This window comes from Anser anser, assembly GCF_964211835.1.
Source record: "Anser anser genome assembly, chromosome: 5".
Classification (NCBI taxonomy): Eukaryota; Metazoa; Chordata; class Aves; order Anseriformes; family Anatidae; genus Anser; species Anser anser.
The window spans coordinates 53,910,889-53,924,022 of record NC_139725.1 but is presented as its reverse complement, the minus strand read 5'-3'; the positions used below and the strand labels follow the sequence as shown (position 1 = coordinate 53,924,022).

The 13,134-nt window shown below is 39.1% G+C and overlaps 1 protein-coding gene across 1 annotated transcript in view; it reads left to right on the top strand.

The window, feature by feature from the left end:
- Window positions 1–13,134, top strand: part of SETD3 (SET domain containing 3, actin N3(tau)-histidine methyltransferase) — a 58,356-nt gene that overhangs the window by 24,024 nt on the left and 21,198 nt on the right. Inside the window, exons 5-7 of the mRNA XM_083836688.1 lie at window positions 1,194–1,342; window positions 2,345–2,417; window positions 2,954–3,210. Coding sequence (XP_083692814.1) covers window positions 1,194–1,342; window positions 2,345–2,417; window positions 2,954–3,210 — 479 coding nt within the window. The remainder of the gene's footprint in view (window positions 1–1,193; window positions 1,343–2,344; window positions 2,418–2,953; window positions 3,211–13,134) is intronic.

Below are 13,134 nucleotides of genomic sequence, written 5' to 3'. Positions count from 1 at the left end.
GGGACCTTAAACATCACTCAACCCCCCTGCCATAGGCAGGGATGCCACCCACTAGATTGTGTTGGCCTTGAACATCTCCAGGGATGGGGCACCCACAGCTTCTCAGGGCAACCTGTTCCAGTGCCTCACCACCTTCACAGTAAAGAATTTTTCTGATGTCTCATCTAAATCTATCCTTTTTCAGTTTATGACCATTCCCCCTTGTCCTGTCATTATCTACCCTAGTAAAGAGTCCTTCTCCATCCTTTCTATAGGACCCCTTTAAGTATTGAAAGGCTGCCATAAGGTCTCCCAGAGCCTTTTCCTCATGTCGAGCCTTTTGTCCACCAGAACCCCCAAGTCTCTCTCAACAGGGCTGCTGTCAATGACTTCTCCCATGCCTAACCAAAATATCTTCAAATGTAAGCCATTTCCTGATTGCATATTGTCATTCATAAAATGGCCTGAACACCAGGGGTGTTTGGACAATTTTAATGTCATCTGACACTGGAGTTTGGATTGAAGAGGACTTAGAGGCAAAGAGGTATAGAAGGCTGACAGAGTATAGCTGGGAACCATAATGCATAAGTTCAAATCCGATGAAGGTTAAAGGGAAAGCTGAGGAAGTGAGTAAGACTTGTGATTTCACTGGAGGACCGCGTGCCTGTTGGAGAATCAGTGTCAAGAATTTGGAAGAGCTCTGTGATATCAGGAGGATGATCAGTTCTTAGTTATTTTAGCATATCCATATGCTATGTGAAAAAGCTAAGTGCCTTGTGCGTGAGAGGAGCTTGATATCTGCTTATCATTTCCAGGGCTCAGTTAATGAAATTTCAACATGCTCCTAAATTCCTTCTTGTGTCTGTATTACCACGTTGTGGTGATTGCATTTATTATCAATATTTAGCTGAGAAATATTTTCATTATTTTCTTATTTAAAAGAGAAAGAGGAGGGGTGTTTCGTATTTCATCATAGCTCTATTTAGATGGTTGTGTTTTTAAGGTAAGCAAATTTTGCAGAATATCTACTTTGATGAAGTCTGGGTATGACATTTGTCTACTATCAAGTAGTACTTAACAAAGACCGGTTCTCACTCGGCTTCCTCAAAGGATAACTGCTATAGGATAACACATACCTGTTTACATGTGCTTATATATTGTTTTTTTAATCTTTCTCCTCTTATTTCTGCACCTTTAATACATTTTGTATACAGGTTTGTCTATTGTCTTTGATGGAAAAAGAGATGACTATTTCCCTGAATTGATAAAATGGGCAACTGAAAATGGAGCATCCACGGAGGGTTTTGAAATAGCTAACTTTGAGGAGGAGGGGTTTGGTTTGAAAGCAACAAGAGAGATAAAGGTAAGCACGTGAACATTTGACTAGTTAGAAAATGTTTGGAATGTAGCTGCAGAGCTATGAAATGTTCATCTTCTTCCCTTCCCCCTTTGTTGATGAAATTTAAACACTCTAAACTCTGTACTTGAGAAATAAAATTGAGTATTATTTTGACCAAATAATACCGTGAATTTTATTGGTCTTTTTATCTCCTTGTTTGCCCATAATGTTTACCTAATCACCAGAGTACTCTTACCCCATTGATGTAGCCCTCTCACATTGATTTTTATAGCTCTCCTCTTCCACGTCCCAGTGCCTTCTAAAGCACTGGTCTTTTTGCTTCCTAGACGTATTGTGATACTTATTTGTAGTGGATTTGGAGGAAAACAAAACCAAAATAAAACCTTGGTACCGAGTGTCTTGCACTCATTAGGTAAAGAATATAGATGCACACGGTTTGCTAATAGGTAAGCATGTAAAGCTGTTAGCTGTCTCCCATCTGTAAAAAGGAGATGGAAAGAGGCAATTGGCTACTGTAGAAAAAATGTTAAAAATTGAGCATGTTGTATTCATTCTAGGGCTTTAGTAGCATGTAGTTAATAACGCTAGCACTGCCAGTTAATGAGAATCAAAATCCTGAACAGTTCTTCTAAAATCATAAAGGGCAATATGAAAATACTTGTACTGGGAGAAAATATCTGATCAATAATTATTAGCAGTATAATGGATGTTGTAGATGTGAGGTTGTGTGGGCCATCTACATGTTGGCACCTCCAAAGTGAAACACTTTATTTTGTAATACAAGTATCTTTGTTTTAAGCTTTTTATAATGCAGATCTGGACACTTCGGTTACCACAATACGATATTTGTTTAACTTGCAGTGGAAGAGAAGGAATAATTCTGGTTCAAAATAATTATGATTTAAAAAGGAAAAACCCTGGAATTTAATGTTAATGTATGCTTAAGATGGTTGGCACATCATATACATGCTAACTGACCCTCTATACTTTTTTTTCTTTCTGTAGGCTGAGGAGTTGTTTCTGTGGGTTCCTAGAAAACTCTTGATGACAGTTGAGTCAGCTAAAAATTCAGTATTAGGTAAGAGCTTAAGGAAGTTCTTAACAAGAAATTATGTATGGGATCATTTAATGCAAGTCTCTTATTTAGTTGATCAGCTGTACCACAAGACTTGCTTATCATCCTCACCATCAGGTTTGGAATACCTACAAGCTTGAAGTGTCAGTGGAAGGAATTTAATTTTCCTCTGCTGCTGGCTGAGCACACTAGCTATCTTCCAGACGCATGTGTGTTTTTGAACACACAGCTTGTACAATGTTCAGTATATAATGTACTATGTGGTTTCCATAATACTGGGAGTTGAGATGTTCAGAGACGCAGAGTATTGCTCTAGTTTCTTCATGTCTTCAATCGTATAATTGTATGAGGCGTTTACTAATAACTTGCAGCATAATACAGTGTGGGTTGCCAAATGTTTTAGAAACCTGAAAACCTTTTTTTTTTCTTATTTGAAAATTCTTACATGTTACTTGTCACAATGTTCATTTAAACTGAATCTAGGGTGGTACTTTCCACGGGCTGTTAATTTAGCACCTCACCTTTCTGGGTTAATTCAGGTTCCCTGTATTCTCAAGATCGAATTCTTCAAGCTATGGGCAATATAACATTGGCATTCCATTTACTTTGTGAGCGAGCCAACCCCAACTCTTTCTGGCTGCCCTACATCCAGACTCTCCCCAATGAATATGATACTCCACTCTATTTCGAAGAAGATGAAGTACAGTATCTTCAGTCAACTCAGGCCATACATGATGTTTTTAGTCAATATAAAAATACAGCTCGACAGTATGCCTATTTCTACAAAGTTATTCAGGTAAGGATCTTAAATGTAGTGTATAGTATATGTTGTTCTCGTGATGATTATTGAGGAAGGTATGAAAACAGTGATGCTAAATAATAGAGAAACTGTATTGCTCTTTAAAGGTTTGAATCATTAAAGCAATTTCCTGCTGTGTTTTTGAACTGCTGTTAAAATTTCACAGTTCAGTAGGCTTATGAATATATAAGAATGTATTTAGCTGGTTGAAAGAAGTGATTACTGCCCTTTGTTTGGCATTGGTGAGGCTTTACCTGGAATACTGTACGTTTTGGGGCCAACCAGTACAAGAGACGTTGACAAAGTGGAGCAAGTGCAGAGGAGGGCTGCTAAGATGTCACTTACTTAAGCCCTTTATCTGTTATGAAGACAGTGAGGGAGCTGGGGAAAGGGTGATAAAGGGTAGTTCAATTATTCTTTGTAGTTTTTCCTACCAGTAGCCAGACTCCAGAAATTTGCCTGTGGGGAAATTGGGATAGGTGACCTCCAGAGATCTTGTACAACTTACATTTCTTTGACTTCTTGAAAAAAATAGTTTTCAGTAAACAAAGCAAAATTATAATTGTTAATTGATGTAGAAAAGAACACTGCATATGTTGTATTTTCAATGAATGTGGCTTAACTGTAGCTTTCTCCTTTAGTTATTTTGATTGCTTTTAAGTACATAAATTCATCTGATAACAATTTGAGTATGGGGAGTCTTGAGACAGGTGAACTTTCCATCATTCTCTGAAGTAATGATTTAAATCTAATTTCTAAGAGAGAACTGTTACGCTGACTTATGTATAGACATAATTGATGTTGTAGGTTACGTAAATGGTGATGTGTTGTTGTCAAGGCTGTGCTCAGTACCCAACCCTCCAAAGCTTTTTGTGGCACAATTTATATGAAAAATATGTAACTATATGCTGAATTTCCACAAGTGGGTGGTCTAGATAAAACTATTTTGGCCATAGGAGAGGTCAGAAGACATAGAGCAATTCTTTTCTCCCTTAATATTATCAGAGTTCTGAAACTTTAATATTATCTTCTTAAAGTCAACAAAAGTTATGTTATTCCGCTTAATGTTTCAAACACAGTCTCAAGTTACCAAGTATTGTGAGGGCACGAGGAATGGAGGAACACCTTTCAGAACCTAAAGTCATTGATATAGTGGGTGAACACCAAGTAAGATTCTCTGTTTTGAGGCAAGGAGTTTGGTAGGAACAGTGGCTTTCTACCAGGAAGGAAAAATATTTCTTCCAAGTTTCACAGGGAAGGGTAACTTAGACAACTCTCCTTTTTTGATGTGTGCTATTATAGGCTGCCAGGCCACACTTGATCTTTCAGTTCTTTGCTTTTTTTCTCAAATAGTATTGTCTGAACAAATAGAACTACTGAATTTTCTTTTTTCTGGTATATTTTTATATCTTTTTACCCCTGAATAGTTCTACTGTTTTTAAAGCACCACGAACATAATATTGTGTAACATTCTCTAATTCTTCTAACTGATATTCATGCTCTTGTACAACTTATTCAGGTAACTATTGCTATGACTAGTTCCATCAGTTTCATGACACTACTAGCAGCATTAGTCAGTGTGAGAGGTTATGCAGTTACAATGTTAATTAAGAAAAGCTGAAATACAGTTTTGCAGAGAAATGAGATCTGGGATGATACCCTGGATTTTTGACTGTCCAGTATTTCAGAACCTCTTCCCAATGATAGATGAATACATTTAAACTGATACTGAGGTGATGCAAACAGAACAGAAGAATGTTTACAGAATGCAGTAGTGTAACATCAGTTGAAGCATGTGATGTCTATTAAGTGAAAAGCAGCTTAAATGTTTGACAAAACATTTTCTGTCCATGAAAGCTTTGTCACAGAAAATCTGTTTAAGGACAGCAAATACATGCTATTTCTCTTATTGTCTCCTAAAGCTAATCAAAAATCATTTGTATAAAACATAAGCTAATGTCATCAAAGTAATGTCTCACTAAATAATTCATATTCAGCATCAAAGGCCATGCTGTAGAATGTTAGAGTAAGAAAAGAAAAGTAATTAGAAAAAAGATTTGAGCAAAGAAAATAATGTACATGAGATGACTTTAGGGGTAGACCATCTTTAGAGCCTTGGTGTCGGCGATTTGCTGAATATGATAATAAGAGTGTGGTGTATTAAAAGCTTGTTTTGTTTTATATTAGAAATTACATGGAAACTGGTATGGTACCTTCTGGAGGACAATTTCTCAGCAGTGTGCCTTGGCAGCTAAGAAGGCAAAATGTATTGTGGGGTGCGTTAAACACAGCATAGCCGGCTGGTCAAAAGAGGTGATTCTCCCACTGTATTTAGCGTTGGTTCAGCCTCCTTGGAATATTGCATTCAGTTCTGGGCTCCACAACTCATGAAGGATTTTAAGATACTTGAATGTGTCCAGAGGAGGGCAGCAGAGCTGGTTAAAGAGCTGGTTACATCCTATGAAGAGTGGCTGAGGACACTGAATTTGTTAAACTTGCAGAAAGGGAGATTGAGGAATGACCTCGTTGCTCTCTACAACTTCCCAAGGAGGGGAAATTGAGAGGGAGCTGCTCATCTTTTCTCCCTGATATCTAGAGCCAGGACACAAGGGAGCAGTTCAAAGGTGTGCCGGGGAGGTTCAGGCTAGACATTAGGTTAAAATTCTTCACCAAGTGGGTGGTTAGGCACTAGAACAGGCTTCCTAGGGAGGTGGTGGATGCCCTGTGCCTGTCCATATTTGAGGCATTCGGATAACAGTCTTCACGAAATATTTAAGCTTTGGGTCAGCCCCAAAGTAGTTTGACAGTTGGATGAGATCTTTTTAGGTCCCTCCCAACTGAAGCTATTGTATTCTGATGTTGCTGAGGGTGATTTAATTCAGTTTGATCTGCAGCAATGGGAAACCTTGGTGGAAATAGTGTGCAAATAAATGGTGCTCTTCTCTTTGAGCTTTATATTAGTACATCCAAGAAAGTGTTTAATTCTGTATTGTTGTCTTTCGTATGAAGTGTGAAACGTACCGTGTGAAGTGTGAAACATTTGCTTGTGGTCCAAAAATTTAGACCAGATATTTTTGTCTCTTGACAAATACTTTTATTCCTTGTATAACGTAGCTATTGTTTCACAATGAACGTCAGTACGAACAGAGATCAGATGGGTATAATTTGCTTTATTTACCTGTTCTTTGGAAAATGAGTGGTAATAAGGGCTAGGTAAATTTTAGGTGTGTTCTGGTTGTTTGGTGCCATGCTTCAGTACTGCTAGCTAGGTAACTAGTTTCAGCTGAAAGTTTCTTTACTGGTACTCAGTAAATGTCACATTAGGAAGATATAAACTTCAGCTGGCTCCAGGAGTGTCAAGTGAACAGACTAGGTACTTGCTAATAATGCTTTTGATAAAACTTATGGAAGTTTTAAGACTTCTCGATCTTTGTTTCTGCTCTCAAAAATAAAAGCTTGTAAGTTTTGAAACACTGAAGAAAAAGTGCACAGGAAAAAAATGCCTCTCTTTTTTCCCTAAAACAAAGTATCATTTTTCATTATTCAGAAAAAAAATTGAATGAATTTTGGTATCATCTTGCATGCACTCATTATTTTATAAATAAACTTGACCTACAAAATATTAACACTAAGGGTAATGTTTTTAGGAAATTCATGAGCATATGGAAATGGAAAAAGAGGTGGGGAAAAAAATCATCGTATAAATGAAAAGGCAAAGCAAAGCCGTTTTCTTATGAAAGGCAGAGTACTCTGCAAGCTGTATGAAAGCGAATGTTAGATTTTTGTGTACCATCATTTCATTCACTACTACTACTGCATTAGAATAAGCATTTTAATGAAAGCTGACTCATGTGACCAGGATTTTGATTCTGCTTCAGGTATGCAGACTAATATTTTTTAACGTTTACAGATACCCTTTTTTGCATTACAGAAGTCTTATATTTGCTTTCTTGAGAGCTCTTCTGCTGCAGGAAGTAAAACAAGTAGAACCTTAAAACAAAAGGTGTTTTTCTAATATTTGGGGACACTGAAAAAGGGATTACTTTGTGAAGTTAAAATATTTTAAATACTTTGCAGTGCTTTTATTCTGCAAAATGTTTCTAATGACTGGGTAATAAAAGGGTTAAAAATCATTTATTCAAATGCTTCATTTTCTTTCCATGTAGGATCTCTAGACTGTTACTAAAATAATTTTGCCTCTGATACATGTGCAGATTTAAACATCATTTGACAAGTGCTGGTCTGTTTTATTTCACTAGTTTCTCTGTAATGGTGGCTTTCTCAAAACACTGTAGTTCTCTTTCTCAAAGTGAGTAGTCCAGATACACGTGAAGAATGGGCAGATTTATGCATTTCACAGCTGTTGCAAGCTAAACTGTAGTCTGGTTTGATAAGCAGAAACAGGTGTGATGTTGAGCAGACAAAAATAAACCCTTGAGCATGTTAGCCAGGATGTATAAACCACACTGACACCTTTCTTAATGTATGTAATTTGATAACTAAAAAACAGTTAAAAGTTCTTGCAGATGTACTTTAAAGGCGTGTTTGGCCTCTGCATTGCTATCAAAATACAGTGAGTGGTCAAAAGAGTACTTTCATCATAGAAGACTTGTAGTTTTAAGCTGTTTTTGTAGTTTGTTCCAAAGAAAAAAAAGTTTTGTAAACTGCAGGGTTTTATTTTCCCTTGCAAGGTGTATGTGTGACTTCCATTAACATTTATGGGCGTTGCATGCATACTGAAAGGTGAACAGAGCTCAAATGTTTGTGGCTTAATGTTAAAAAAATTTTGTACACTGAAATGTGGTATAATAAGCACAAGAGGGAGCCATATAGTTTACAGACATTCACAGTGAGATTATATTCCTAAAGAAAATAAATGAAGTTTGAACCTTTTTAAAAAGAATATGCGGTGGTTTTCCTGTTTGACTTTCTTGCAGCTGCACCTGGGTGGCTGTTTGTAGTCTACCAAAGAGAATTTTTTGTAAATCAAAACAAGACATCAAGAGAGGGAGTGTTCTTAGACCAGGTGGAAGTGCCAGAGTACTATTTAATCGTTTGGGACACTATGGGTGTAGTAAGACAACTTTATGATAATTTCAGTAAACTTCTAATATGCCTTAAGTGTTAATATGGTAAGTCTGAAATTGGCAGAGCCCTTAACTAGCATGACTTCTGCTGTGGTAGCCAGCTGTATGGGGGTAGTATTTATGTGTAGCTGCCTCTCATGCACTGGACTAGAGGGTCAGTTTTGCGGGACTGTTAAGGATGGCAGTTTAAACAGTAATTTAGACATTTTTAGCCTGTGTTCTCTGGACCACCGGGGTCTGCAGGTTTTTCTGAAGGGCCCTAACAAGCTAGCTGTCTCTTTCAAACCGATATGGGTAAAATTGTAGTGGGTGTCTGCTACAGACTATCTGATCAGGAGAAGGAAAGGGATGAGACCTACGGATCAGACTCTCCACAGAAGTAGCCTCATGTTTGCAGGGCCTGGCCCTCATGGGGGCCTTCAACCACCGTGATATCTGAATATAGCAGGAGAATCACCTCCTTGGAGCAGCTGTCTGTGCTGGGTTTATTGCAAAATTGCAGGTCGCCCCCTCAGCTGTCAGGGCACGCTGCTGGTTTGTGCTGAGCCTCCTGCCCACCAGCACCCCCAGGTCCCTTTCTGCCGAGCTGGTCCCCAGCCTGGGCCTGGGTCCGGCACTGCTCTGTCCAGGTGCAGCACCCAGCATTTTCCTCTGGTGAATTAACTTCATGCCATTCTCAATCGGCCAGTGCTCCCATCTATCTTCCCTCCGCAAGGCCTCTCATCCCTCCAGGGAGTCAGCAGCACCTCACAGTTCAGTATCATCAGCAGACTTGATAAGGATATATTCAACTCCTGCATCCAGATCACTGATAAAAATGCTGAACAGAGTCAGCCCTCGACCTGAGCCCTGGGGAAGCCTGCCAGCGACTGGCCGCCAGCCAGATGGGCACAGCGCACCCTCAGCAGGTTTGCTGATCATCCACAGCTGGGAGGGGTGGCTGGAACACCAGGGGCTTGCGCTGCCATTCCGAGGGACTTTAACAGGCTGGAGGAATGGGCTGACAGGAGCTTCATGAGCAATACATGAATGTGCCGGGGGCCAAGTTTAACACGAGCCAGCAATTTCTCTGCCGCAGAGGGCTGACGGTGTCCTGGGCTGCCCTAGGAGGGGTGTTTCCAGCAGATTGAGGAAGGCGATCCTTCCACTCAGTGCTGGTGAGGCCACATCTGCAGTGCTGTGTCTGGTTCTGGGCTCCCCAGTACAACGGAGATGGAGCTACTGGAGAGAGTCCGGTGAAGGGCCGTGATGGTGATTAAGGAACTGGATCGGATCGTCTCTTCTGTGAGGAAAGGCTGAGAGAGCTGGGACTGTTCAGCCTAGAGGAGAGGTTCAAGGGGATGTCTTCAATGTGTATAAATATTTGAAGGGAGGGTGCAAAGAATAGTGAGCCAGGCTCTTTTCAGTGGTGCCCAGAGGCAGGACAAGAGGCAATGGGTATGTGGACATCACATACCCATGGACATCAGGAAATACCTTTTTACTGTGACGGATGACAGACCATCGGCACAGGTTGCACAGAGAGGTTGTGGGATCTCCCTCCTTGCCTGGGCATTATCGTGGGCAGCCTGCTCCAGGTGGCTCTGCTTGAGCAGCGGGGTAGGACCAGATGACCTCCAGAGGTACCTTCCAACTGCCACCATCCTGAGACTCTGAAGCTCAGCTTGGGCAAGTTGAAGGACACAGCTCGTTTAGCTAACTGGTAGAGTTTGGGTGAATGGAAGAATGTTGGAAATCCCTATTGCTCAAACCCACTGCTCTTAAGCCATAACAGAACACTTTAGTTTGTAACAAAACCTCTTTAAAACCTCTTTATATCAAATATATGATATATAAAATTTGCATTTGTTTGTAAAGAATTTGTAAAACTTTGTCTTTTAATAGCTATATCTAAATTGAGAAGCGATGTTGAAGTCCAGGTGCTTGCTAATAGCTGTCTGTTTTATAACCTAACAGAGGTAAGAGACATAGGATTCCATCTTGTGGATGGAATAAATTCAGTCATGTTTTAATTTTGTATGCACTCTTCTTAACTTGTTAAACTATTTTGATTAAAAGAAATGATAATGTAGTTAGGAAGCAGGTTTTCCTACTGACCTGTAAACTGAGATGCGTTTCATGCATACTGTGCATCCTAGCAGTTGAAGTTAACTTTATGAGAAATGCCAGAGACAGGATCTTCTTTCTGCAACTTAACTTTGCACAGAAGTAGCATAAAAATCAGTGAATAAAGAAGAATTGTCAATTAATATAAAAAAAAAATTAGATTAAAACTGATTGGAGAAAGCGAAGTCACTTAAGTAATATTTTAACTAATTTAGTTCCTTTTCACTGAGTTCTAAGTTTCTTAACAATGTTAATGAGCAAATACCTGTAAATGCTTTCTTTGCCTCTGTCAAGCTACTGTTACTCAAGAAGCTGGAAGTGCCCTGTGAGTCATACCTCTTTTTTTCTTTTAATAGAATCTGTTTGGTAATACGGCTAGGTAGTATCTGTAGCTTGTATTGTATCAAGTGTTTCACAGGAGCACTTGCTGACCGGGAACAGTTTTCTGACCAGTATGTATTGACACCTGGGTAGTGCTTGTGCAAGTGTTATTGTAGATCCATTGTGAATGCAACCCCTTGCAGTAATCTATCCAGAGGTGTTTTGATCTGTTCGTTTGCACTGTTGGACAGAACTTAATCTCTATGAGACTGCAATCCCTTTTGATCAGATACTAAGTTTGATTTCTTATTCATATAAAATTTGACTGATTTAGCGTGACTGAACTCCAAAATCTAGTTAGTAGTTGTTGGGCACTGGAATATTTATTTTAGTAAGGAGGTTTTAAAGTAGTAAGTTCTAGATCTCAAAATAATATTTTAGCATCTTTAAATCTGGTATCACATTTGGCTCTTCAATATCGGGTATATTAGGCGAGATATCACATCTTTAGCATAATTTTGACACCATTTTCTAAAGCTGTGATACTTTCAATATGACTTATGCCAGTCTTGCGTTATTTCTCCTTATTCTTTCTAATCTATACTATTCCAATAAGGGTATATTTTTCCAGCAAGATACCACCATTTAACTTTCCTGTGCTAAATAATGTTTGAGTTAAATGCAGGCAAGTATATTGCCTTTTAGAACTCTCTATTCAAATGTTCGGAAGTTGTTTTTTAGCTTTAAATTGATATAATAGCTACAGAATATTTGAATACTTCTAAAGAGTTCAACTAATGTGCAGTCAAAAGTAAATGTATTTGGAAGCAGAATACAATTTTGATCACGGAGCAGGTAGGTCTTCAGAACTGTGGTTTTCCCCTCACTTAATTTGTACTCATTGTCATACCAGTCAAATAGCTTTTTTCAGAAGTAGTGTCAGTGTCAATGGAAAAGGGAAAAAAAAAAACTTGTGAATCCTATATCTTTCCCTTTTGTTTACTTGTCTGCTATAAATGTCAGCTTTAGGAGAGATTTAAAATTTCATTGTGTGGGCAGTTACAGAGGTAAGATAGCGTTGCTATTTATATTTGCTTTGTCCAAATTTCAACAGCTGAGTTGTTCTGCTTGATCAATAATAAATCAATAGACAGCTAATGATGGAATATATTTATGCCTTTCTGTGTTTTTCCTCTCTGTAAGGGCCAAAATATTGTATTAATCTGTTTTGCTGGCAGCAAACTGAAGATTGACTATGCTTGTACTGTACCACTTAGTGTATCTACTGTAAGGTGGTTTTGGCTTCGCAAACATGGGCCAATTTCCTGTTTTCTTATTTCTGGTATATCTCACCCCTGGCTGTGATGGCAATGACAGCAGTTCCTACAGCTTTGTTGGGCCATTCCTGTGGCCTCCCCTCTCCATCAGAGAAGCAGCTACAGGCTTTGCTGGCTTGTGTGTGTCGCTGTCAGACAAATGAAGAGCTCAAGACCTTGTATGAGTAGGAGGTCTCCTTCCTTCTTCCCCCGTTCCTTCCGTGCCTCCCACTGGAACACGGCGACAGCTCTGGGCTTGGAGCCAGCCGGACACAGGAGGAGGTGTTTGGCTGTTTGGGCAGCGTTTGCTCCTCTAACAGCTGTTCCCTATTTCCTCCGAGGAAAAGGTGGCAGGCCATATGGAGGCATCCTGTGGTCCAGATTCAGCCCATGGGTGCCAGTTGGACCATGCTGGCCTAGATCAAAATTCAGGCACATCCTACTTGGTGTCTGTTATTTCTGACAGTTGGAATGTTTTAAATTTTGGACAAGGACAGACAAGATAAAACGTATCTTTCATTTTTGGAGGTGGATATCATCTTTCTTTGGACATTCATTGTTAAATTAAAACCTCCTGATTAGATCTTATTTTATATTCTGAATGGTTTGCATTCATTTACACTAGCCTAAATGCCCTCTTTCCTCTAGAGAAAGAGAGATGTACTTCAAAGTGTGTATGCCAGCACTAAGCAAAATTTGTTTCTGCACAGTTTAAACCACATTTGGGAGGAATAATACATTCTCTTGTTAGTCTTATGGTCTTTAAAGGCTTTATTCTTTTTTCTTTTTTTTTGGAAGATAGGGTTCTCAACCACCCTCGTGGTTGAGAATGCAGATAAGCATCTGTTTTTACAGCCTATAGCATGGAGAGCTTTTTTGGTTTGTCTGTTTGCTTTTCTATTAGTTGCTTTTATTTTTATTTTTTAACTGAGTTGCACTTTCTGGGGCAGTTGAGTTTATCCCCAGAGATGTTGTCTGTGTCTTTTGTGGATGTGATTGCCTCAGTAGACACCAGGAGATCATCACACACTTAGAAGTATACTTTCTCATATAAAGTTTGTACTTATTGTGCAGATTTAATATTTTTCCTG